We start from the raw sequence: 20791 nt of genomic DNA, 5'->3' as shown, positions 1-20791 counted from the left end.
GTAAAATATTGCACAATTTCTAGTGTTATGTGCCCCGTCAAAAGACAGCAAAACAGAGTACGAAAAAAATACTTCTCTGTGTCGAGCAATTCAGGACATTTCTCTTGTCAACACGAGATGGCAGCTTTAAAATCATAAAACGTATAATATAACATATACATAACGAAAACACAAAAACAGCAAACTCGACAAAATTCTGAGTTCGTTGCACTGTTTCTGTGACAGCAGACAGAGACAGCGCATCAGCATCAATCACATGAGCACTGAGCTGGGAATCCACCCATGTGATGACGTCACGGGGCTCTGACAAGCTGGTGGTGCCGGAAGAAAAGATGGCGGATCATGAGGAGCAGCTATCCGACGAGGAAAAGGTAAGATGCTGATTTAATCAGTAGATAAACCCCAGCAGGGGACATTATCGCTCGGATTCAGACTTGCATTTGAGTCCGTGTCTGTGTGCATCCCGGCGTCGGCCGGCGTTCTGAAATGTGTTAAAAATCCCAGGCCTCAGCAGCACCGCTGCTGCTGCTTCTGCTCTTATTATTTTTAGCTCAACTTCCGCTCATCTGCGAATCTCAAACGGAGGCTCCTTGTACGGTCCTGACTCAAAATAGGAGCCGTGCACATAATATAAACTCACCTAAGCTTACCTCCCAGGGCCTATTGGTTCCGTTGACCTGTCGTTTCTCGTCTTTCTCGTCTTTGGTTGTTTGTGTTATGGAAGTTTTCATACATCAAAGATCGCTAGCTGAATAGTTTAGCATAGCCGCAGCCTGCTAATACATATAGCTTGACTTACTAACACGCCCTTTCGCTGCTTGATACCGCTTTTTCTGTCAGTATAGTAACATAACAGAAAACTAGGATAAAATTGCTGGATAATTTTACTAAGAGAAGTTATCAGGTGGCACGTTAACAGGACATAACGTATTTTTATAAGCTAACTTGCTAGCTGCACCTCTTATAACGGTCGTTTCATTCAGTTAAAAGGTGAAGGAACTATATGCTTCAGAAATAATTGAAACGACATTCGATATAACCGAGGAAATAAGAGTTTGTATACCTTTACATGCTTTGACATTATGTGCAAATACTGTTCAAATTAGGAAGTTAAGGTTTAACAGCAAGCAGGGTATACACCCCTTAACACCCCTGATAGTGCTTGGCTTTTTCATGATCTCATTTCCTTAAAAGAGCATAGACACGCACAGCCAGTCCCCAGAGACAACATGAGTGCTCATCTACATGTGTTTAACCACAAGAATCCTCTTTACATTTTATCTTTAACGTCCTGTTAAATGAGCTGATTTGATTTTAGTGGGTGGATTACCATCTCAGTCTTTAAAAACCAGGCACAACTATTAAGAGAGGAAGTGTGATAACTACTGTTGAAGTCTTAGAACTGAAAAATTTAATGGGTAGTTTGTACTGTTACATTGAATTTGCCGAAAAGTGCAGAGAATTTTGAGTTTGCACTATTAAAGGCATGAATTTAGCTGCCATTTAGCAATTTTTATGTAGTCTTAGTGCATGAAATACTTGGAGGATTATTATAAGTCAAATTTCTCAGGCAAACTGTAGACTTTTTTTTATAAATTGTATCAGAGAAAACAAGATTAAACTTTCCAGAATAACTCATTATTGGTAAAACAAGCCTTACTGGCCAACTTTCCCTTCACTCTTTAAGGTTGTCCTTCCATTAAAGATCTGTTGGTTCAGCCTAAAACTCTACAATTTTAATGTATTTTTTTTGCTAATATCTGCCCATGCCAATAATATTGTGCAGCCCTAATACAGGCAATATAAGTAGTAACTTTGCTGTGTGGGGTGATGGGTTTTCTGACACAGACAGTGTGGCATTTCCGGTATCTAAGCATGAGGACAAAAGTCAGTCTTTTGGTCCTCGAACCTTCCCATACTCTTGTGAGGCCTGAACTTTGACTGAAGGCCAGAGGCGACAACTAGACTCCTTTACAGCTGCTTTGCTTCGGCGCATCTTTGGGTGTCATTGGCAAGACCGTGTGCTTGAGGCAGACATGCTCAGGAGAGCAGGGATGGGATGGGTCAGCTGCCTGCGCTTTTACAGGCACCTGGCACGCTTTCCTTGGCCTGATCCGGTGGGCTGGTTCAGACACCAGGTGCAACCGTGTGCATCGAGGAGGAGGCAGATGGGAGTTTACTTGGGGTGGTGGGCCATGGGCCTGGCGCAGGACTGAAGATTGGAACAGTACAGGACCTAGGTTGACACAACAAAGTGCCAAACCGGCATATGCTCCTATAGCTGACCTGATTTTTTTTGATGATACTTTTTCAATGGCATGTGTTTAATCTATTAATAATCTGTTATTTAATAGCTCACTAGTGTTTTAAAGTACCAAAACTTAAACAAAATACATCTTCCATTAGTTGGATGTGCAGCACAGGAAAAAACTTGTCAGAAATTACAAGCAAACCCCTGCACACTGTCTAAGTAACACCAAAACATTGTCAACTTTTGGTTGGCTATGTTTGTATTCAATTTCAACAGTGTGCAACACTTCTCCTGCAGTCTTTGATAAGGTAGAACAAGAAAGACCCTAATTTTAAGAGATTAGGACTTGTTTTTTTTGTTCACAACAGGTATCAAAACGGGCATCTTTGTCATTTGATTTAATCCATGATCATTCGCAGTTTAAAGTTCTGAATCATGACAGTCTCACAAGAATTTCAACTTCAGTATGATGTTAAGCAAACCTGAAAACATCCCAGTGAAGTATCACAAGCATTGTTAAGTAATGGTTGGAGACTCCTAAATTACCACTGTTCAGCTCATGCAATGCACCATTCAGAGTCAGAACAAGGCCTGGGTTTATTTTCGATCACATCAGCCTGAGTCAGAAGTTTTTTTGTGTAATGCGGCTCATTGACCCGCTGGTGCAACTGCGTCATGCTCATCAGCACACAGGCATCAGCTGTTCACTAAGCATTTCATTACAGGGCTGGAGTGTAGGTGACAGGTGCTGACTTGTGGTTTTTGTCATGTAATAGTGTGACCATAGATAGCCTTCTTAGCTATGTGCGATCAGTGTGAAGCTGCGGTTGAACTGTTGACAACTTTAGGTGGTGATTTTCTTATTACTACCACACTGGTTACCGCACATAAGCCACTTTCCACGTTTGACCAGAAGGTTTTATTTCTGAGGGCTGAAAGGATGACAGTTGGTGACCTGCCAGGCCGACTGGTAGAGGAAGGGGTACTGCCAGTGTGCATTATTCCGCTGCTGGAAGCTGTTTCATTTCCTTTCTGAGAGAGTTACATTATGCATCCTTACACTGTGTGTTACTGTGCTGGTAAAAGCTCAGTATAGTCATGCATACACTGGCATTGCACTTGTACTTTAAAGGCCATCTCTACAGTGCATTAGCTCAGAGCAATCAGCCATCTGCTGTGGACCCTCGGTCTGTTTTTGCTGCTAAGATAGAAAGGAAATGAGCATTTCCATCTTCCTAACACACTGACGGGGGCTAAGTTTCTAAAACTCACAAGTCGGCTCGCATTACTCTTTCACTGTGATTTGTTGAATAAGAGGAAAACTCCAAATGACATGCGGCAGTCTGCCAGAGGGATCAGCTGCAGACAGAATCTCCTTGACTAATGGTACTTCCCTAAATTGAATGACAAATCAGCAAAGTGGCAACTAACTTCCTTTGATCTGACATTACTGGGATGCCCGTTTTAATCTATTTTGGAAGAAGCAGCTTGGAGTTATGCTGTTTTGAGAAATAGTCTAAGACAATGTTAAAACGGGCCATAGCAGGGATGCATTTGTGTCAAAAACAACAAATCATTTATGCTTTTTCACGTTTAATACCTCTGTAATGTGTCCCGTGGGAGTGAGAAATTTCTGCACTGTTGCTGCCATGTTCATCGGCATTGTCCAAAAAAGGGAACAAGAGCTCCCTGATAGGGAATTACTCGAGGTGCTTATATTTGTTAATGATTAGACATAGGTGGTCATTGTGATTTTGTGACATTTAGAAAGCAGACTGCAAGCTTCCTGGTTGCAGCAGAGAAACCACACGTATGTATTACAGGAAACTGCTGTTAGTTCCTTGTCTTTGCTTCACAGACAGATACGAAGAACTATTTTAAGTATCTAGATCAGTGATTCCCAACCTTTTTTCCCCCATTAGAGTCCCCCTACTTGTCCTAAAAGCTGAGTATCCCCACAACCCATGCAAGATAAGCAGTACATTACTGTAAAAATGTAACACATACCTTTGTTTAATTGATAGATCTCAAACATAATGGGCTTGCACATATACTAAAGAAATTTGCTTAAACTATCCAGTAAGTATTTATCAGCATTTTAGTTAATATGTGGAAATCCAGTTTTGAAAACCACACTTTGCACTTTTCCCCAGGTTAGAAACCAGTGGTCTAGGTGTTGGTCATGGAAAGAAAAGGCCTAAAATATTGATCTGATTTTTGATAAACTGACTGAGAGAAAAGCTGATTTGCACACAAACCCACATACCACATCCTAGATGTTGGCTTGATGTAAGCATGTTGGCTACTGCTCATCTTGTGTTACATAATCTGCATTATATGAGGGCTGCACACTGAATGAATATAAAAAAAGTAACGCTGCCAATGCAATATCTTAATCGTAGACAAACACTTTTCGTATCATCATGATTTTGGGGAAATTTGTTATTCTTTTTAAACTGATATCCTATCGCGATTTTTAAAAATAAATGCAATGCTTTTGTTTCTTCACATCATGCAGCCCTGTATTGTGCATTCTCTCACTTTATTTTTGTTGCCCTATTACACAGACCTAATGTTGGAGGGATGAAAGCTGACACACCGGTGCTTTGCTTCCTGTTTCAGAAAGGTTTCAGTGTGTTAAGATAAAGTGGTTTTCTGAGAGTGTTATCTTGCTCAATGGCTCAAGTTTTGCAGGGAGGTTAGATGGTGTATCTGTGGTCTTATAATGAAAGTTAATTCTAATCATCCATCTTCTAAACTGCTGACGGGCAGAGCACTTTTGAACTTCAGATGTACATACAGTAGGGCTTTAACTGTCATCTTGTGAAGCCTGCAAGAGAGACTGCATAAGAGGCTGTTGAACAGTTGCTAAGCATGCAACAATAAACGTAGCTGCTTATAGAGGACTTATGACTTGACTTAATAATATTCATGGTCCACTTATGAAATTTTGTTTACCATACAAGCAAAAATATTCCATTGATTAAGGCTGGGTTCTAACTACTAGACAAGACCAGATTAGTGCTCAATTTTATATTGAGAGACTTGATTCAAGGCTTGTCTTTTAAAGATTTTTTGGGGGCATTTTTGTGGCTTCATTAGATAGAGGAGGACAGTGGATAGAGTTGGAAACAGGGACAAGAGTGGGAGAGAGACATGCGGTGAAGGGCCTCAGGCTGGATTCGAACCCGGGCTGCCTGCGTACATAGGGAGTGCCTTAAACCACTATGCCACCTGCTTCCCAAGGCTTAGTTTTTTTGTCCAAACACTGATCAAGTCAGAGCCTTCCTGAAGATTACAATTTTTCCTATCCCGATTAATCACAGGATTTTCGTAGTTAATCACGATTGATTGCACCCTATTCATAGCATTTAAAATTATTAAGAGTATTTGACTTCCTGTTTGGATACAGACCTGCTTTATAGATAAAAGACAACTGTCCCCTCAGCCAAGTGGAAACCTGAAAAAAATAAGCTAGTAGATTCATGGCAACAACAACAGATGTCTCATACATGATGGCATTGATCGTCCTCCGGTTTTGTTTTGCTGCTCGAGTCCTATCTGATCACAAGTTTCCGTGAAATCTTGTGTCGGTGGAGTCTCCAGGGTGACGTTGTTGCTACATGTGGCAGGCATGTAGTCTGGCTGGAGTGTCTAATCTAGTGTGTATTCAGAGGATTGTAATTGCTCTAAACTGTCTTTATTCAGTGGTTTATGACATTTACGTTAAAAAATCATCTGGTGTCAAGATTTAGTTTGTTGCCAGCTTGAGTTTACACTGTGACATTCTTCTTATTGCACTTATTATGGATGATTAATTCAGTGAAGTCTGAACCTCAAAGCAGACTCTGAAAGTCTGCAAAATGCCACATGAGGTCCTTTTTAGTCTGGATGAATTGTAGGTCTGGACAGCCTTTAGTCATTCCTTCTTCCTGGCCCTCAAAGTTTGGAAGTCTGCAGGAACAGAGAAGTCCAGACATTTGGATCCAGTCTTATTTTTCCCTCAGCTTTATGGATATGATGGCGCTGACATACTGTTAATGGTATTCATTTGTACTTATGTGATAAGCAGCTGATTCATCAGTTCAAATGGGTCATTCAGTTGTTAGTAAGCTTCAGTGTCTTTTTTAATGTTAAAGAAATGTGTTTTACTCTGTGTTGTGGTGCCTTTTTGACCAAAATACTCCTGATTTCAGCCCTGAATAGGTGGATTTGTATCAGGAGAACCAAGCACACGTGTCTGTAAAAAGAAATAACAAGAATCCAGTTAAATGTTACACTTCCCCTTTAGGTTGATCAATAATGAGATACAAACACAACACCCTTTTAAAGTTTAGTGAACATGCATTCAGCAATCTTTGCTCCACTAAGTGCACCATATACCTTAAACCCATCTTTATCTGAAATAAAAATTGCATTGAGCATGCAGGTTTGCAGGGCTCTAGAGGGAAGGAAGCAGATTAACTCAGTGAGGCATTTTAATATGTCCTACCTACATATAAGAGCAGAGGTGGATTTTTTATTTATGTAAGAAGAAGAGCTCTGAAGAAAACTGGCACTGCAGCAAGTGAAGTGGCAAAACAATTAACTTGTTAAATGTCTGAGAAGATGAACAGAACTGCATAACACCAAGGATAGTTGGCTGATTCCTGCTCGGGGCTACAGTGTTAATAATGCATGTAGTCACGGTACAGTAAGGCGCTAGATGAAAGCATCCACTACATCCAATTCATAAAGTGTGTCAGTCTTGATATACACAAAACACATCCATCTACATCTCAACAAGGATTAGACTGGCAAAATGTGTGTCAAAACATCTACTCCATTATTATTTTGAATTTGGTCTCTTTGTGTAATCTGGGATGGAAGTGACTAATATGTGCATGAAGCTCCAGTAGGTCACCTCTGCAGACAGCTGTGAGACAGCCTTTGAAGCGTGCAACATAATCTTTTAAAGCAAGTGCACTCCGGCGAAGAACGTCAGCTAAAAGGTTTGCTTATGCCGCTGACTGGCTCAGATTGTTATTTTAGTGACTGACAAACTTACGCAGGGAATCCCCACAGAAATAGATTCAGATATAATGGTAAGATTCTATAAAGGAGTTAGAGGTGTAACAGTACACCAAAATTCTAGTTTGGTTTGGTTCTTGGTTTAGAAATCCCAGTTTGGCACATTTTCAGTAGCCTGTAGTTTGACAGTCTGTTGGTAACGACCGCTGAATGAAACATGCTGAGGGAGTATAGGCTTGTGACATAAGAGGAGCAGTGACACTGGCTGTGCAACTTTAATCCCAACAAAATCTGTAATCTTTGTGTCAAGTTAAGGATGTGTTTCTAAGATTTTTAGAGCATAACTGCTGTGAAACATTTTCTGCTGTGTTCGTGTCCTTCTCCTCACCTGGATTGCCCACAGCCGCTTCCTCCTGTCTCCCTTCCTGCGCTGCGTGCTTCTACACATCATGACATTTAATTTCTTCTTGCCTATCTACTGAGCTAATTCTGAGTGCATCATAGTATAATATTCAGTCAGCTCCTTAAATGAGCTAATTAATTCATATTCTGCTGTTTTCAAAAAAAATCTCACCTTTGGAATAATGTGTTTCACTTTTAGGACTTGCCACAAAGTTTGGTGGCACTTTTCACTGTCAGTCTGAGCAAATAAGAATAACTTTCTTCAAGCTAAAGCCAATGTTTTGAGTGTATGCTTCTCCCAGCACACTGCATTTTGATTTGATTTAATGGACAATGCCGATGTGCTTTGACCTTATGTTTCTTCTTGTAAGGACTGATGTAGGTTTTTACACCAGTGGCTCAAAAGGCTCAAAAGTTGTGTCCATACACTAAAACGTGATTGATTTGGGGGTTTTGAAAAATGCAGAACCGGGTCCTTATGGAACCAGGTTTCAATCTCCATCTCTTCTCTGGTCAGTACGGTGGATGTTCATCCATCGGTCATGAGTGCTACAGCAGACGCCATGGACAACAGCAGCTTTTACTTCATCATATAAGGCTGGTGTGACTTTATTGCTGAATTGTGGACGTTTAACGCTGAGATATCACCACTCCAGTTTTGCTGTGCACAAAACTTTGATGTGGAAAAAGTACAAGCAGGTTGTACTCGAGTAAAAGTACCATTTCTCTGGTTAAAACCTACGTAAGAAGAAGTAAAATTACAGTAATTTGAGTAAATGTACTTAGTTACTTTCCAACCCTGGCTCAGCTACTAATATGGTCGTAGATCTGAGGCTGTAATAATGCCAGTGGTATTTTTTGTCACTTGAACTTACTCCAAATTAGCAGTAAAAGGCTAGTTAAATGGCAAAAGTAGCCTTTTTTCCCTCTACAGCTTCTCTTTTCCTGGTTGTGTTGATATTCATATCTGCATTGTGCCTAGATATTTTGGCGGGGTGGTCAGCAACATACCTGATCTCTGCTTCTGGGATCTTCAAACTCTTGCTTCTTGTTTGTCCTGGTGGTCTTGAAAGCCTTAGCATGGTATGTGTGGTGTGCTGCTGCTTTCCAGTCTACATTTGTTCTGCATGCAATCAAACTGTACTGTTCCAAAGGCGTTGTACCAAACAGTTCAGTACTAACACATACACCTTATACCTCTAATCAATGTTAAGTTACATTATTCTCTTTAGGCCACCAGACTCCACTGACAAAGGCATCAATTTTACTTCAACTCCAAGTACATGGGAATAACTGCTTCCACTGTGACCATGATGTTGCTTTGTGTTAATCTGGGCTTCACAAATATTGTGTTGGATAACCAGAACCACCCATACAGAAAACCCACATCACAGTAATACAAATTTTCTTTACTTATTGCAACAACAGATTAGCATCTCTTTTGTTCTGTAAGGTAAAATTGCAGTTTTAGTCAATGGACCCTGGTGGTTTTGAAAAGGGCAACGTGATAGCTGTTTCTGGCTCATTAGAGTACCTCAAAAGGTCTATGTAGAGATTTTACAGCAAGGATATTGTTTAAAGTACTGTATGTGAAGGAAATTACAATAGAGGGAATTACAATCATCTTGGGGTAGGTGGTATAGAAATAACTGAATCAGGATCACAAAGAAATCTCAAACAAGTAATCTTTTTGGCTGAGAACTACAGGAAAATCCCATCTAGCTCAATATATGTCCCTGAGCATGTCTTGTGAAAAGCTGTCATAGACTTATAGGAATATATAGCATCAATAAATGCTGAAAACTCAGTGGCATCTTCTCTTTAACTGAAGAATGCAAAGACAGTGGAGTACTGTCTGTACGTGCCTGCAGCAGTGTAAGAGATCTAGAGATGAAGAAAGCATGTGTTGCTGTCTTAACTCTTTCTAACACGTTTAAGGGAACAAATCTGGTGCTATACTTAAATACTAGAGGAAGTCTTCTTAAATGGGTGTTAGGGCAGGAAGAAGTCACCTTTGTCTGCAGATGACCATTTTCAGAGCATTTTTTTAGTGTGTGGATTTGTCTGAATCAGCCAGCAAATGTAATTATTAGAACTTTAAAGCAGAGTCCAAAGCTGCTGTGTTGATTTGTGAAGACCAGTGGCTTTACACCGCAGTGCCTGCATACTGTAGGTGGTAACACAAGCCAGAGGTATTCCATATACTGCATAGCTAGCTGCTTGTGGTAAAGTGACCCTTCTTTCAAAACTGTAGGGATAAGTCATTGCGGTGCAGAGTGAAGGTGACAAATGTGCTCTTGTGAAGCGGACAAGGCAGCAGGATTAAGGTGGAGAACTTATGCAGCACAGTGAGGGTCTGTCCAATTACTGCAGGGCCACAGGTCTGTTCCCTGCTGAAGTTTCCAGAATTTATGTTTTATGCTGCACTGTTGGGGGATTAAATGATTGTCATATTTGTCGGTTAGCAATTTAAACCCAGATTTTGCACAGTTAACATGGATTTTTCTCACTACTTTGACATTTAATGATTGACTGGAGGCATTAGGAGTGTTAGTATTGGCATTTACTCTTAAAGAAGACAGAGTGTCAGGCAGCAGTGTAGCTGATGGTAAAAAACTTAATGGTCTACTTTTTAGCTGTCACGAGATATAAAAAATTCAGCACATGGTTTCATTGATGTAAAACTCAAAATAGCATTTGTACAGAAAGTTAACCTGCGAAATCAGACTTGTGTGATAACTGAAACCGGAGTTAAGGCAGTTAAAAAAGTGGAAATCATTCTTCATCATGAACAAAGTATTCATTTTAATCCTGTGCAAACCAGCATCAGCCCCCTCATTTCAATGGGCAGAGGATCGTTTCTATTTAGCCTACAGTAGCTGCAGGTCCTCCTCCTCGCTCTGCCATCACGTTACAGACTTAATATTCATAAATTATAACACCCCCACCCATACATCATCACTCAACCCCTCGATATTCTCACACATCTGACTGGTTTCCTTCAAACTCAGCCCTTCTCTGCTGTTGCGCTTAAAGGCGCAGGGACCCCCCCCCCCCTTCTGTCTAGGATATTGAAATGGGAGCATGCCAGGAAAGGGATCAAATTAAGGGAGAGATGCAGCTTAAAATGCCCACAGGCCAAAATATTGCCTCAGTTTGTTCCCCGCTGTGTTTTTTTTTCTATCATCATCATTTTCATGGATCTGGATTGGCGTGATAAGGCGATTTTGATGCCGGGATTAGGAGCAATGTGGTTTCAGTGTTTGCGGGTGTCATTTGGGATTAAGAAACGGTGCTCCCTCAGAGGGTGATGGGTGGGGTTGGTGGGGTGTTGGGAGAGTGAAGTGGTAGGTGCAGGGTAATATGAGGATGAATATACAGAGAGTAAGTGAAAAGAAAAGAGACCAGCTGGTGTCCAGGCCAAGAGGGGACAAAGACATGAGGATCACTACGGGGGAGTCCCATGTTTTGTGTGTGTTTGCAGGAGTACTTTAAATCCTTAGACAGATGAAGTCTCATCACTAGCTCATACAAAATGCCTTATTTCAATGTAGAAAAAGCCTTTTTATGATATTTATTTCTGTAAAAGAGTCATTTACATAAATCTCACAAATACACACAGAAAAAGAAACCAGCATCATTTTGCTGTCTGATTGTCTTCTTAAGAGCCACTTGCACCTCATTTTGTGGATTTTATTTATTTGTTTGTTAAATGCAATGCAGTTTTCTAAAGCGACACCCTCCACAAGATGCTTTTTGTCTTAACGTAACACTCAGAGTCAAAAGTCTTACACAAGTTTATCTAAAAAATTGAACATCATGAAAAAGTACAATTTAATTCAAGAAGTAAAACTTTAATATATTCTAGATACATCTCATACAAATGGAAATGTGTCAAAAGTTTTAGTGTTTTAATCCTGATGATTATGGCTTACAGCTCACAAAAAATCAAAAATCCACCATCTCCTTAGAATATCACAAAACCTCAATCCAAAAAAAATGATTTCTAAATGTCTGGAAATGTATGCTCATTCATGCACTCAGTAATTTTTGCATAAAATACTGCATCTATGTGACATGGCATGGAGCCAGTCAGTCTGTTGCACTGCTGAGGTGTTATGAAGCCCGGGTTGCTCTGATAGCAGCTTTCAGCTCGTCTGGATTGTTGAGTCTCTCATCTTCCTCTTGACATTTCCTCAGAGATTCTCTGTGGGGGTCAGGTCCGGCCAGTTGGCTGGCCCATCAAACACAGTGATACCATGGTCAGTAAACCAGTAGTTTTGGCTTCACTGTGGGCAGGTGTCCTGCTGGAAAAGGAACTCAGTATCTCCATAAAGCCTCTCAGCAGATGGAAGCATGAAGTGCTCAAAAATCTCCTTGTAGACGACTGACAGCGTTGACTCGATAGAGCCCAGTGGACCAACAGCAGCAGATGACATGGCACCTTAAACATTACTCACTGGGGAGACTGAAAAGATTGGACTAAAAGCACCTTGGATTCTCTCTGCCTCTCTGATCTTCCTCCAGACTTCGGGACCTTGCTTTCCACATGAAAACATCCGAAAAATCTGAAAACAGGACTTTGGACCACTGAGCAATTGTCAAGTTCTTTTTCTCCTTAGTTCTGGTGAGAAGCTTCAAACATCTGCGGTTCAGGAGTGGCTTGACACCAGTAACACGACACTCGTAGACCATTTCCTGGATCCGCCTGTGTGTGGTGGCTCTTGATCTACTGACTAAAGCCTCAGTCAGCTCCTTGTGAAACTACCCGAAGTTCTTGAATCTACTTTGTTTGACAATCCTCTGAAGACTGAGCTCATCCTTGTTGCTTGTGCACCTTTTACTACCACACTCTTCTCTTCCAGTCAACTTTCCATGAATATGCTTTGATACAGCCTCTGAGAACAGCCTTCCTTTTCAGGAGTGACCTTCTGTGACTTACCTTCCTCATGGAGGAGTTGTCATCTGGACAACAGTCAATTCAGCAGTATTCCCTGTGATTGTGGTTGTGTGTACTGAACCAGAATGAGAGAATGAAGGCACAGGAAACTTCTTTAAGTTAGACTTTCCTACAATATTCTAATATTTTGAGAAAGTGGATTTTTGATTTCCATGAGCTGTAAACCGTAATCATCAAAATTTAAACAAAAATGTGTCGAAATGATTAAAGAATATATTAAAGATTCACTTTTATGATTATGACAGCAAAAAAATAACTTTATAAGGATATTCTATTTTTTGATTTGTCCTAGTATTCTTGGGAAGCATCTATTTTAAGACATTGCTGCCTGCAAACATAAGTACTGGCACAGAAATTGCACTATCCTCCTGCATGTATGCCCAAGTATGAGGTCATCATAATGGCACAGACTGCTGTTACATGTAGTATCAACCCAGGTGTATAAGCCAGGCTATATTTGGGTTAAATAATTAGTGTCTCGTTTTCATCTGGAATGCTTGCGATTTACAGCTTCCATTGTTTAGGTGCTGATGGTTGTTCAGCTTTATGTTTGTCAGTTAGAAGTTAAAATTCCATGCATTATCACAGTCAAACTATTTTGGGAAGCCTATGTGGTAGCTCAAGAACTTTGAGTTAGTTAATAAAATCCTCCACAGAGACTCTTTGCCTCGAGCTCGGCCTTTCATGTCGCTTGGTGGCAGTTGGTATTCAAAACTAGGTCTCAGAGCTCAAAGTGTCCCAGAAGCCTGACTTCAAGTGTGACAGACTGACTCTGGAAGCAAATATTCACCTTGTAGCTCGATATTCAGATCCTTGCTTTACGGTAATTACCTCTTCAAAATGATTTTTCACTGACTGTAGATTAGTAAGTGTATTTGATATAAACTTTTTGTTACTGCTGTACTCTTAGAACAGTTGTACCTTAATTTTCTTTGATTTTATGTGACTCGTCTATGACTGCATTCAACCCACAGGCAAACTGAGTGAAATCTGTTTTTCTCTTTTTTTTTAATTTATTTATTTATTTTTTTTTTTTTTACTTTTTTCTCATATCATATTGGATCAGATTTTTTAAAGAATATCTTGATGAGCAAAAGTCACAAGGAATGTGATCTTGTCAAACCAGATCAGGGCCACTTTCATACTTAATCCTGAATCAGAGGCAGATGGAGTCGTGGTATCCTCTGACAGTCTGAAATATTGGAAGAAATAAATGTCTGTCTGTGAAGCCAGTGACATCCCACTCCATCACTCCTGGCTCTGACTTTGCATCCCTTGCATCACAAAAAGCCACCATCAAAATTTCTCTCTCTTTCTGCCTTTCCTCTGATCTTCTGCTCATAGATCTGCTGACTTTCCTCTTCAGATCAAGACAAGTTCAACATGAATCCTTATACCATGCTTAATTTAGTGGCTGTTATTCATGTGTTTGTTTTTGCTCTTTTGCACATGCAGGCCAATTTCACTCAGAAATCTAATACAGGCCACGTTAAACGAAAGTAACAGGCAACAAAGGGGATTTGAGTGATAAATCTGTATTGAACATGAGGGCTTGCAGTGTTAATGTCGTGTTTCTTGTTCCTGTCAGTACAGTGTGTCTGTGGTTTCTATACTTGCTGTACCACACTGCATCATCTCTAGCTTTACATAGCAGTAGTATATTTAATTCAAGAAGCCATAGAATGCTTTTTAACTTGAACTTAAGATACTAAAAACATCAATAAATGCTATAGTTTCTTTAGTGCTTCTTCTCTGTGTCTCATTGCATTAGTAGAACTGATTCGAGGTACTTAGAAGAGGAAGTGTACCTCCTTTTTACTAGCTTCTAACAGTCAGCGTCTCCCATAAATGGCTAATGGAGTATCCATATCTACTCAGTCTCTTCCTCCGTCTACTCCTCCTCCTTTAAATGCATCTACTACTCCTTTTCTCTTTATGCACTTTACGTATTAACATCAATAAAAATTTTGTTCCTTTCCCTTTAAGTTCACTTGAGGTATAAACAAACAGTAGTGAAGTTACATCCTTATTCATAAAACCATAAAACCTTTGACTGTTTTGCATGAGTATTTAGCGGTTATCATACATGCAGACAACTGAAAAGTTTGTCCGAACTTTCTAAGTGGACTGCATGTGTGAATGTAAACAGTTATATTTTTCACTTTCAATATAACTTAATTTTTTCCTGCCAACTTCCTTGTAAAATGTGCATAAGAAGTCATGACGAGTGAATGTGTAAATGCAGCCTGAAATATTAAGAAAAACTTTCATGGAATGAGAATACAGGGGGTTTGCGATATTGCAATTTTCTGCACTTCCACCTTGGCTTCATTTTTGAGGGTCGGAGGTTGCAGCTTGCTCTGACCTCTGTCGCAGCCTCCATCCTAGCTGTTTTATTCACCAGTCAGAAAGTCTTTTTTTTTAACCGAGCCTCCTTAGCATCTTTTAAAAATGTGCGCGCTAACGTTAGTGTCTGTTACAGACAGATAGAGAGCAGAGGGAGGACAATTATGTCCATAAAAGCTTCTCTACCTGCAGGTGGATAAAAGCCTCACAGCCCTGCATAAACACAGACACTCATAAATGGCCTAAATATGAAATAAAAGGAAAACACGAAGAGTAGAATCACTGCATGAGCTTCTTCTGGTTTATTTATGGTAAGTCGGAGGAAATATTTGATTTTGAGAAAGCCCTCTGTTATTTTTTAGGTAAATTCTATTTAGTTTGCTTTCGATCATAATAAACAGTGGCACATTTTGGTATGCATTTCCTTTTTAGTAAACCTTTTCCTATGTGCAGGTTGGTGTTTGAAAAAGTAGAATTACTAGGCTAAATCGAGCAGTTTGGGGTGTGCAGGAGAATATTTTTGTTGCTGAGGTTTTAAAAGCAGGTATCTGCATTGTTTGATTTTAGCTAATACCCTAACACTTGAGGGACATGTGAGTCAAAAGGCAAAACAAAAACATTAGCCATTAGTGCCGGTTAGCACACGCTGTTTGTAATGATTCCAGAGCAGTGAAGATGAGCCTGCCAATAAAACTTACAGAGACATGCTCGTGTGAAGTTTTGTGGTAGCAGTAGGCTTCAGTGCCCAGTGAGCATTGTGAGTGGAGAATAAGCCACCATCATGGCTATCAGCAGCTTCAAGAGTGAAACAGATGTATGAGGAAAGAGCAGCATGTCGATGAGGTGACAGGTACAACAGACTCGTAGACAGATCTCTCCATGGAGTCAGATGAAGCTGTTAGCTGTTTTCTTTCAGAGTAGTGTGTTTTGGGCTGAAGGAGGTGACAGTGATGGCTAAATAACATTTGGACTGCTGCATTCATAATACAGAGCTCAGTGTTTGTGTTTTGTTTACATTTATACAGTTCATTATTGGGATGCACAATTCTATACTCTTATGCCCATTTTTAAAAATGAATTTGGCTGATATGAATATTAAAATTAGTTTATACCTAAAATGTCGGTCCTTATAACACACATTTTAAAGTTTGAGGATGAACAAGTGAACAAATTTCGGTCCTTGAAACACACTTTAAAGTGTAAAAGACAGCTGACATAGGTCTGTTGGTCCAACACTCCACATACTTATTTGTTTATAATGTTAATATTTACATCTGATATAGGGGGATTTTATAGCCAAAATGCCAGTTGTAAATATCAACAGAAATTGTCATATCCTCCGATTCCAATATTTTTAGCTCTGAAGCTGATATATCTGCTGATATCATGTTGACAGTATTGTGCATTCCTAGTTAATAACCTCGGTCATATTAGTGTCTATTGTTACTTCATTCAGAGCTGTGAGTTACATGCTGATGAGCTGTACACCTTAAGAGATAATTTAGCAGGTCACCTGCAGCCTCCTGTGTGATGTTTTTAAATAGTTACTTTGATCTGTGAGAACTCAGGTACTCGTTCATTTTAGCCATGTATACTCAAGTACTGCCTCCCCGTCCAGATCAGAACCAAAATTTAAATCAGATTAAGACTCTTTGGTTCCTCCACACCTTCAGGAATCCTCGGGACTAGGCTTATTTTAAACCAAGGGCGGCGCTGCCATGAAGTTTTGAATTCCAGCCCAATGTGGTTTTGCAGCAGTCTTTTTTTAGAATTTTTTTTTTTTTTTTTTTTTTTTACAGAATTCAGAACACGTTTTTGTGCAGTTAAAGACAATTTTCAGTCACTTCTTCTATGTTTGCATTCCCGCTCATCAGGTTGTACTCGAGTACGGCAAATCTCAGACCCAATTAAGGACATTTGAAGTTCTTTGATCATGGTTCACTATTCATATATTGTACCATAATGTTGGCTACCATGTGATCCCATCCAATAGATCTAAGGAGTTTTTCCTCTGCCACTGAGCGGATAACTGGTGGACAACTTGAGTTTGCTAATTTGTGAATCTAGTTCCCGGATCAGTGTTCCGGAGATGCTCTCTGCATGTGGAAAGTCTGTTTACACTGCCATCCAGTTTAATGAGGGGGACCTGATGCAAATTATTCTTCCCACAGGGATTCCAGCTCACAAACACAATTTTCCACCAGCTGCTTAACAAAGCCTGTGCACGTGTGGCGCACTCACAAGAACACACGCTCTCCTCCATTGTGTTGGGAATGGTAGATCGCTCATTTAAGTGGGTCATGATGCTCTCATGACAGAGGATTAGACTTATGCAGATCAACTTTGATCTCAACATCACACACACGCACACGACACACACATGTTCCTCCCCTAGTGCCTCCTTTCTCCCAGCACCGCTCATTAGCGAGAATCAATCTGCAGCTCCACACGCTGCCACAGCACTTGTATACACACACTGCTAATAGGGGCCCCAGGGACAGACACTCACATAGACATAGATATGAACACCTTCTCTGATAGCAGCCAGTGAGATGAACGGGAAACCTGGCCACTCTCAGAGAGAGGTACTGAGATGTAGACATACAACGGAGAGAGAGAATGTGTACTAGAGTCCTCAGCACATTTTTATGTCCTTATATGGTTGAAAACCACGCGGGGGAGGGAGGGGCTGTCGTCTCACTGTCGGTTTGACATGTGGCCTGGAAACAGGAAGTGTTGTGGTGAAGCAGCAGCAGCAGCAGAAGAAGAAGAGAAGTGAGGAAGGGGGAAAAGATGTGCTTTAGACTGAAACAGACATTGAGGTACATCACTCCACCTTGTAAGGCACTGACACAGTCGTAGTACACCCTCTGTTGGACACAGAGCATAAAAAATAATGCTGATGCTTGAAATTTCAGGAATCTAGTTGGTGCTGTGGGTGCAGCTAAAACCTGAGCAGATCTGTTAAGGAGTCAGACCTTTTTAATGATTGAAAAGAGGATTTTTTTCTGTTTCTGAAGGCCAAGAATTAAAAAGAAGAACACCTAGAGCCTGCATGGGTTGCCAAGTTTTTCTACTTTTTAATACTTATTGTCACTTTTTTATTTCAATGAACAATAATGTTAAGAAGCACTGAAGGAATCAAACAATTTCTGATCTTTACTTTCTTTTTCATATGTAATGTTGGCACTAGGAATAGTGCTTGGTTAGATAGCATTAGCGTTGTCACTACCTGCAGCATGCATGAAAAAAGCCTGGGCCTGTTGAAGGTGTTAGCGATGGCTGTGTGGTTGGGTAGGTTTGTCTGCATGTTGGCATGGTTGGTGGGGAGATCGCATGGAGAAGGGCGGAGCTCACTGTTCAGCCCTCTGGAGTTTCCATGTGACTAAGTAAACCAAACACTGGCTAAGGGGAGTTTCCACTTGACGACCCTGGTGAAGTGCTGGATTTTAGCTGCCCATTGGTCCAAACGATTGACTTGTGGAGGCCAATCAAAGGGCATAACTAACTTTAAGGATTTCTTCACTGAGTATTTATGATTTCAGTAGGGCGGAAGTGTTCTGTGTTTACTTCAAAAGAATACCTAAGTATTTAAAACAAGTGACTAAAAATATAACATACAGAAACCCTGAGTGGGCATATTTCCATGTATCTTCCTCAATTTTAGAGCTAATAAGTATATTTTTTTTTCATTTACTATACTTATTTATCTTATCTTGGGATAACCAAGCAGGTTTACCCATGATAGTGTGTAAATTCTTCTGGATCTTTAGAAAACAGCCACAATCTACTTTTCTCACAGGAAAAAGGGTAAAATGAAATATGTGCATACAGGGCTTCTGTAATGTAAAATTAAAGGCAGATGCCTACACTGATGTTCAAAATATCATTTTAGCTGATGGTTGACGTTGATTCCAATGAACTTTTCATCATTTCTTTTGCTGTAACCCTCCCAGACAACCAATCAGAGTTTGTCCAACAAGTTGCATCTTCTGCCCAATAATAAATCTCCTCTCTGAATCATCTGTTAGATGTTAGAGTTCAGCATTGAATTGATTCAGCACAATAGATAAACATCTGCTACAGATGTTGGCTCTTGCCAGAATTAATTGCTAAAGGGAAGTTTTTGTCAATAAGTCAGATTAGAGATGCAATGATTATCAGTATTATAGGTAACTGTGATGAAATTTCCCCATTGTTATTATACTGTGTTTATTTCAATTACCATTAAAACCATTTACAATAATTGTGCCTTAATATCAGGGTAATTCATGTCAAGACGGCATGCCACGTAGGTTTGTTTACTGAGGAGGATGTGAAAAACATCCACAAGTCAACCAAAAATATAAAACAATTTTCAAGAAATTTTGCTAATCAATTCTAGAGCTCAAAAAACAACGACATAGTGAATCAAATTAAACCAAAATGGGAATTAAACCTTCAACTGACAGCCTGGCCAAAAGAAACTAAACAAACCTGGGCTGGGGGAGTACTATGCACTCACTGGCCTTAGCAGCTCCTCCTCTGCTGAAATAGTCCATGAAAGGTGCTCCCAAACTTTGGAGCAGCTCCTGTCAGTTAAAGTGTTAATCCAGTGTTGAAATCCACATTGAAATTGGCAGAAAAGATGTTAATCAGCTGACAAGAAAATTGAATAAATCTATTTGTGAACTGCGTAGTTTCTTCATAATGGCACATTTTCTGGTTTTGTGTCTTTTCAGCATGTTTTGACTCCCCCCCCCCTTTTTTTGTCCTCAGGTACGCATAGCAGCTAACTTTGTCATCCATGCCCCGCCAGGAGAGTTCAATGAAGTATTCAACGGTGAGTACTGGTCATCTTTCTCTACATGAGATGCATTTTTCCACACAGAAACAAGGTCTAAATAAAGTTACCTGGACATGATTTACCCCCAAAACAGAAACCCGCTCAAGTAATTGTACTTGTTAAAATCTATTGTCTTGATGAAGTATTGATATACATGGCTCCCATGGATCCTTGAAAATTCTAAAAAAAAAGTCTTGAATTGGACTTTGAAATTTAAGAGCTTTAAAAGTCTAAAAAAGTCTTGTGAGAGGTTTTAAATTCTAGAGCAGACATGTCTTTATCCAATCTTTATTTTCTAGATAAATGTGTTCAATTTAATCATTCTATTTTGCGTATATGATTGTCTATGGGACAGTGAGTTTTTAAGTTTTTCAAACTTTAAGCATGTATCATTTGAAAATAAAAGCCCTTGCATTAAAAGTCTTTCTGCACAACAATAACAAGCTAATCCCCTAATGTTGGTGAAATCAGTTGTTAATACTATTTAATAGGGATGCACGATACTGGATTTTTGCCAATATACGATCTGCCAGTATTTACAATTTCATTTTAGCCGATACTGATATCGATACTGACATTTAGATATGTTTTACATAACTAAGAATTCAGTCCTTTGAGCACAATTTAATGTTTGAGGATGAAAACAGAAACAAACTCTTTTTCTTAAAACACACAAAAGTTTAAATAATGAGAATGAATAAAGAAAAAGATCCCAACTTACGTTGGTTTGTTGATGTGGCCTAAAACTCCACTAACTTACTGGTCTATATGGCCAAATTTTACAGCTGATATACAGTGCATAACAAATTTATTAGACCACCCTAACCCTTACCAAAGTAAGGTTTATGCCACAGTTGCCCTAAATTAACAGCATTGGTAATTACCAAAATCATTTTTTATGTTTCTTCAATGATTAATACACAAATATGTAGAAGCTCTTTAACCCAAATGAAATTTTAATGCTAAAATATAATTATTATTGTTATCCTTGAATTTT

At 39.7% G+C, this 20791-nt stretch overlaps 1 protein-coding gene across 1 annotated transcript in view; it reads left to right on the top strand.

Moving 5' to 3' along the window:
- The first annotated feature begins 281 nt into the window (after nucleotides 1-281).
- LOC121515536 (F-actin-capping protein subunit alpha-2) overlaps nucleotides 282-20791 on the top strand; it is a 36627-nt gene continuing 16117 nt past the window's right edge. The window contains exons 1-2 of the mRNA XM_041796358.1: nucleotides 282-371; nucleotides 19728-19791. Of these exons, the coding sequence (XP_041652292.1) occupies nucleotides 288-371; nucleotides 19728-19791 (148 nt within the window). The 5' untranslated portion in view covers nucleotides 282-287. The remainder of the gene's footprint in view (nucleotides 372-19727; nucleotides 19792-20791) is intronic.

This window comes from Cheilinus undulatus, linkage group 9 (assembly GCF_018320785.1).
Source record: "Cheilinus undulatus linkage group 9, ASM1832078v1, whole genome shotgun sequence".
Classification (NCBI taxonomy): Eukaryota; Metazoa; Chordata; class Actinopteri; order Labriformes; family Labridae; genus Cheilinus; species Cheilinus undulatus.
This window is presented reverse-complemented; position numbering and strand designations above follow the sequence as displayed.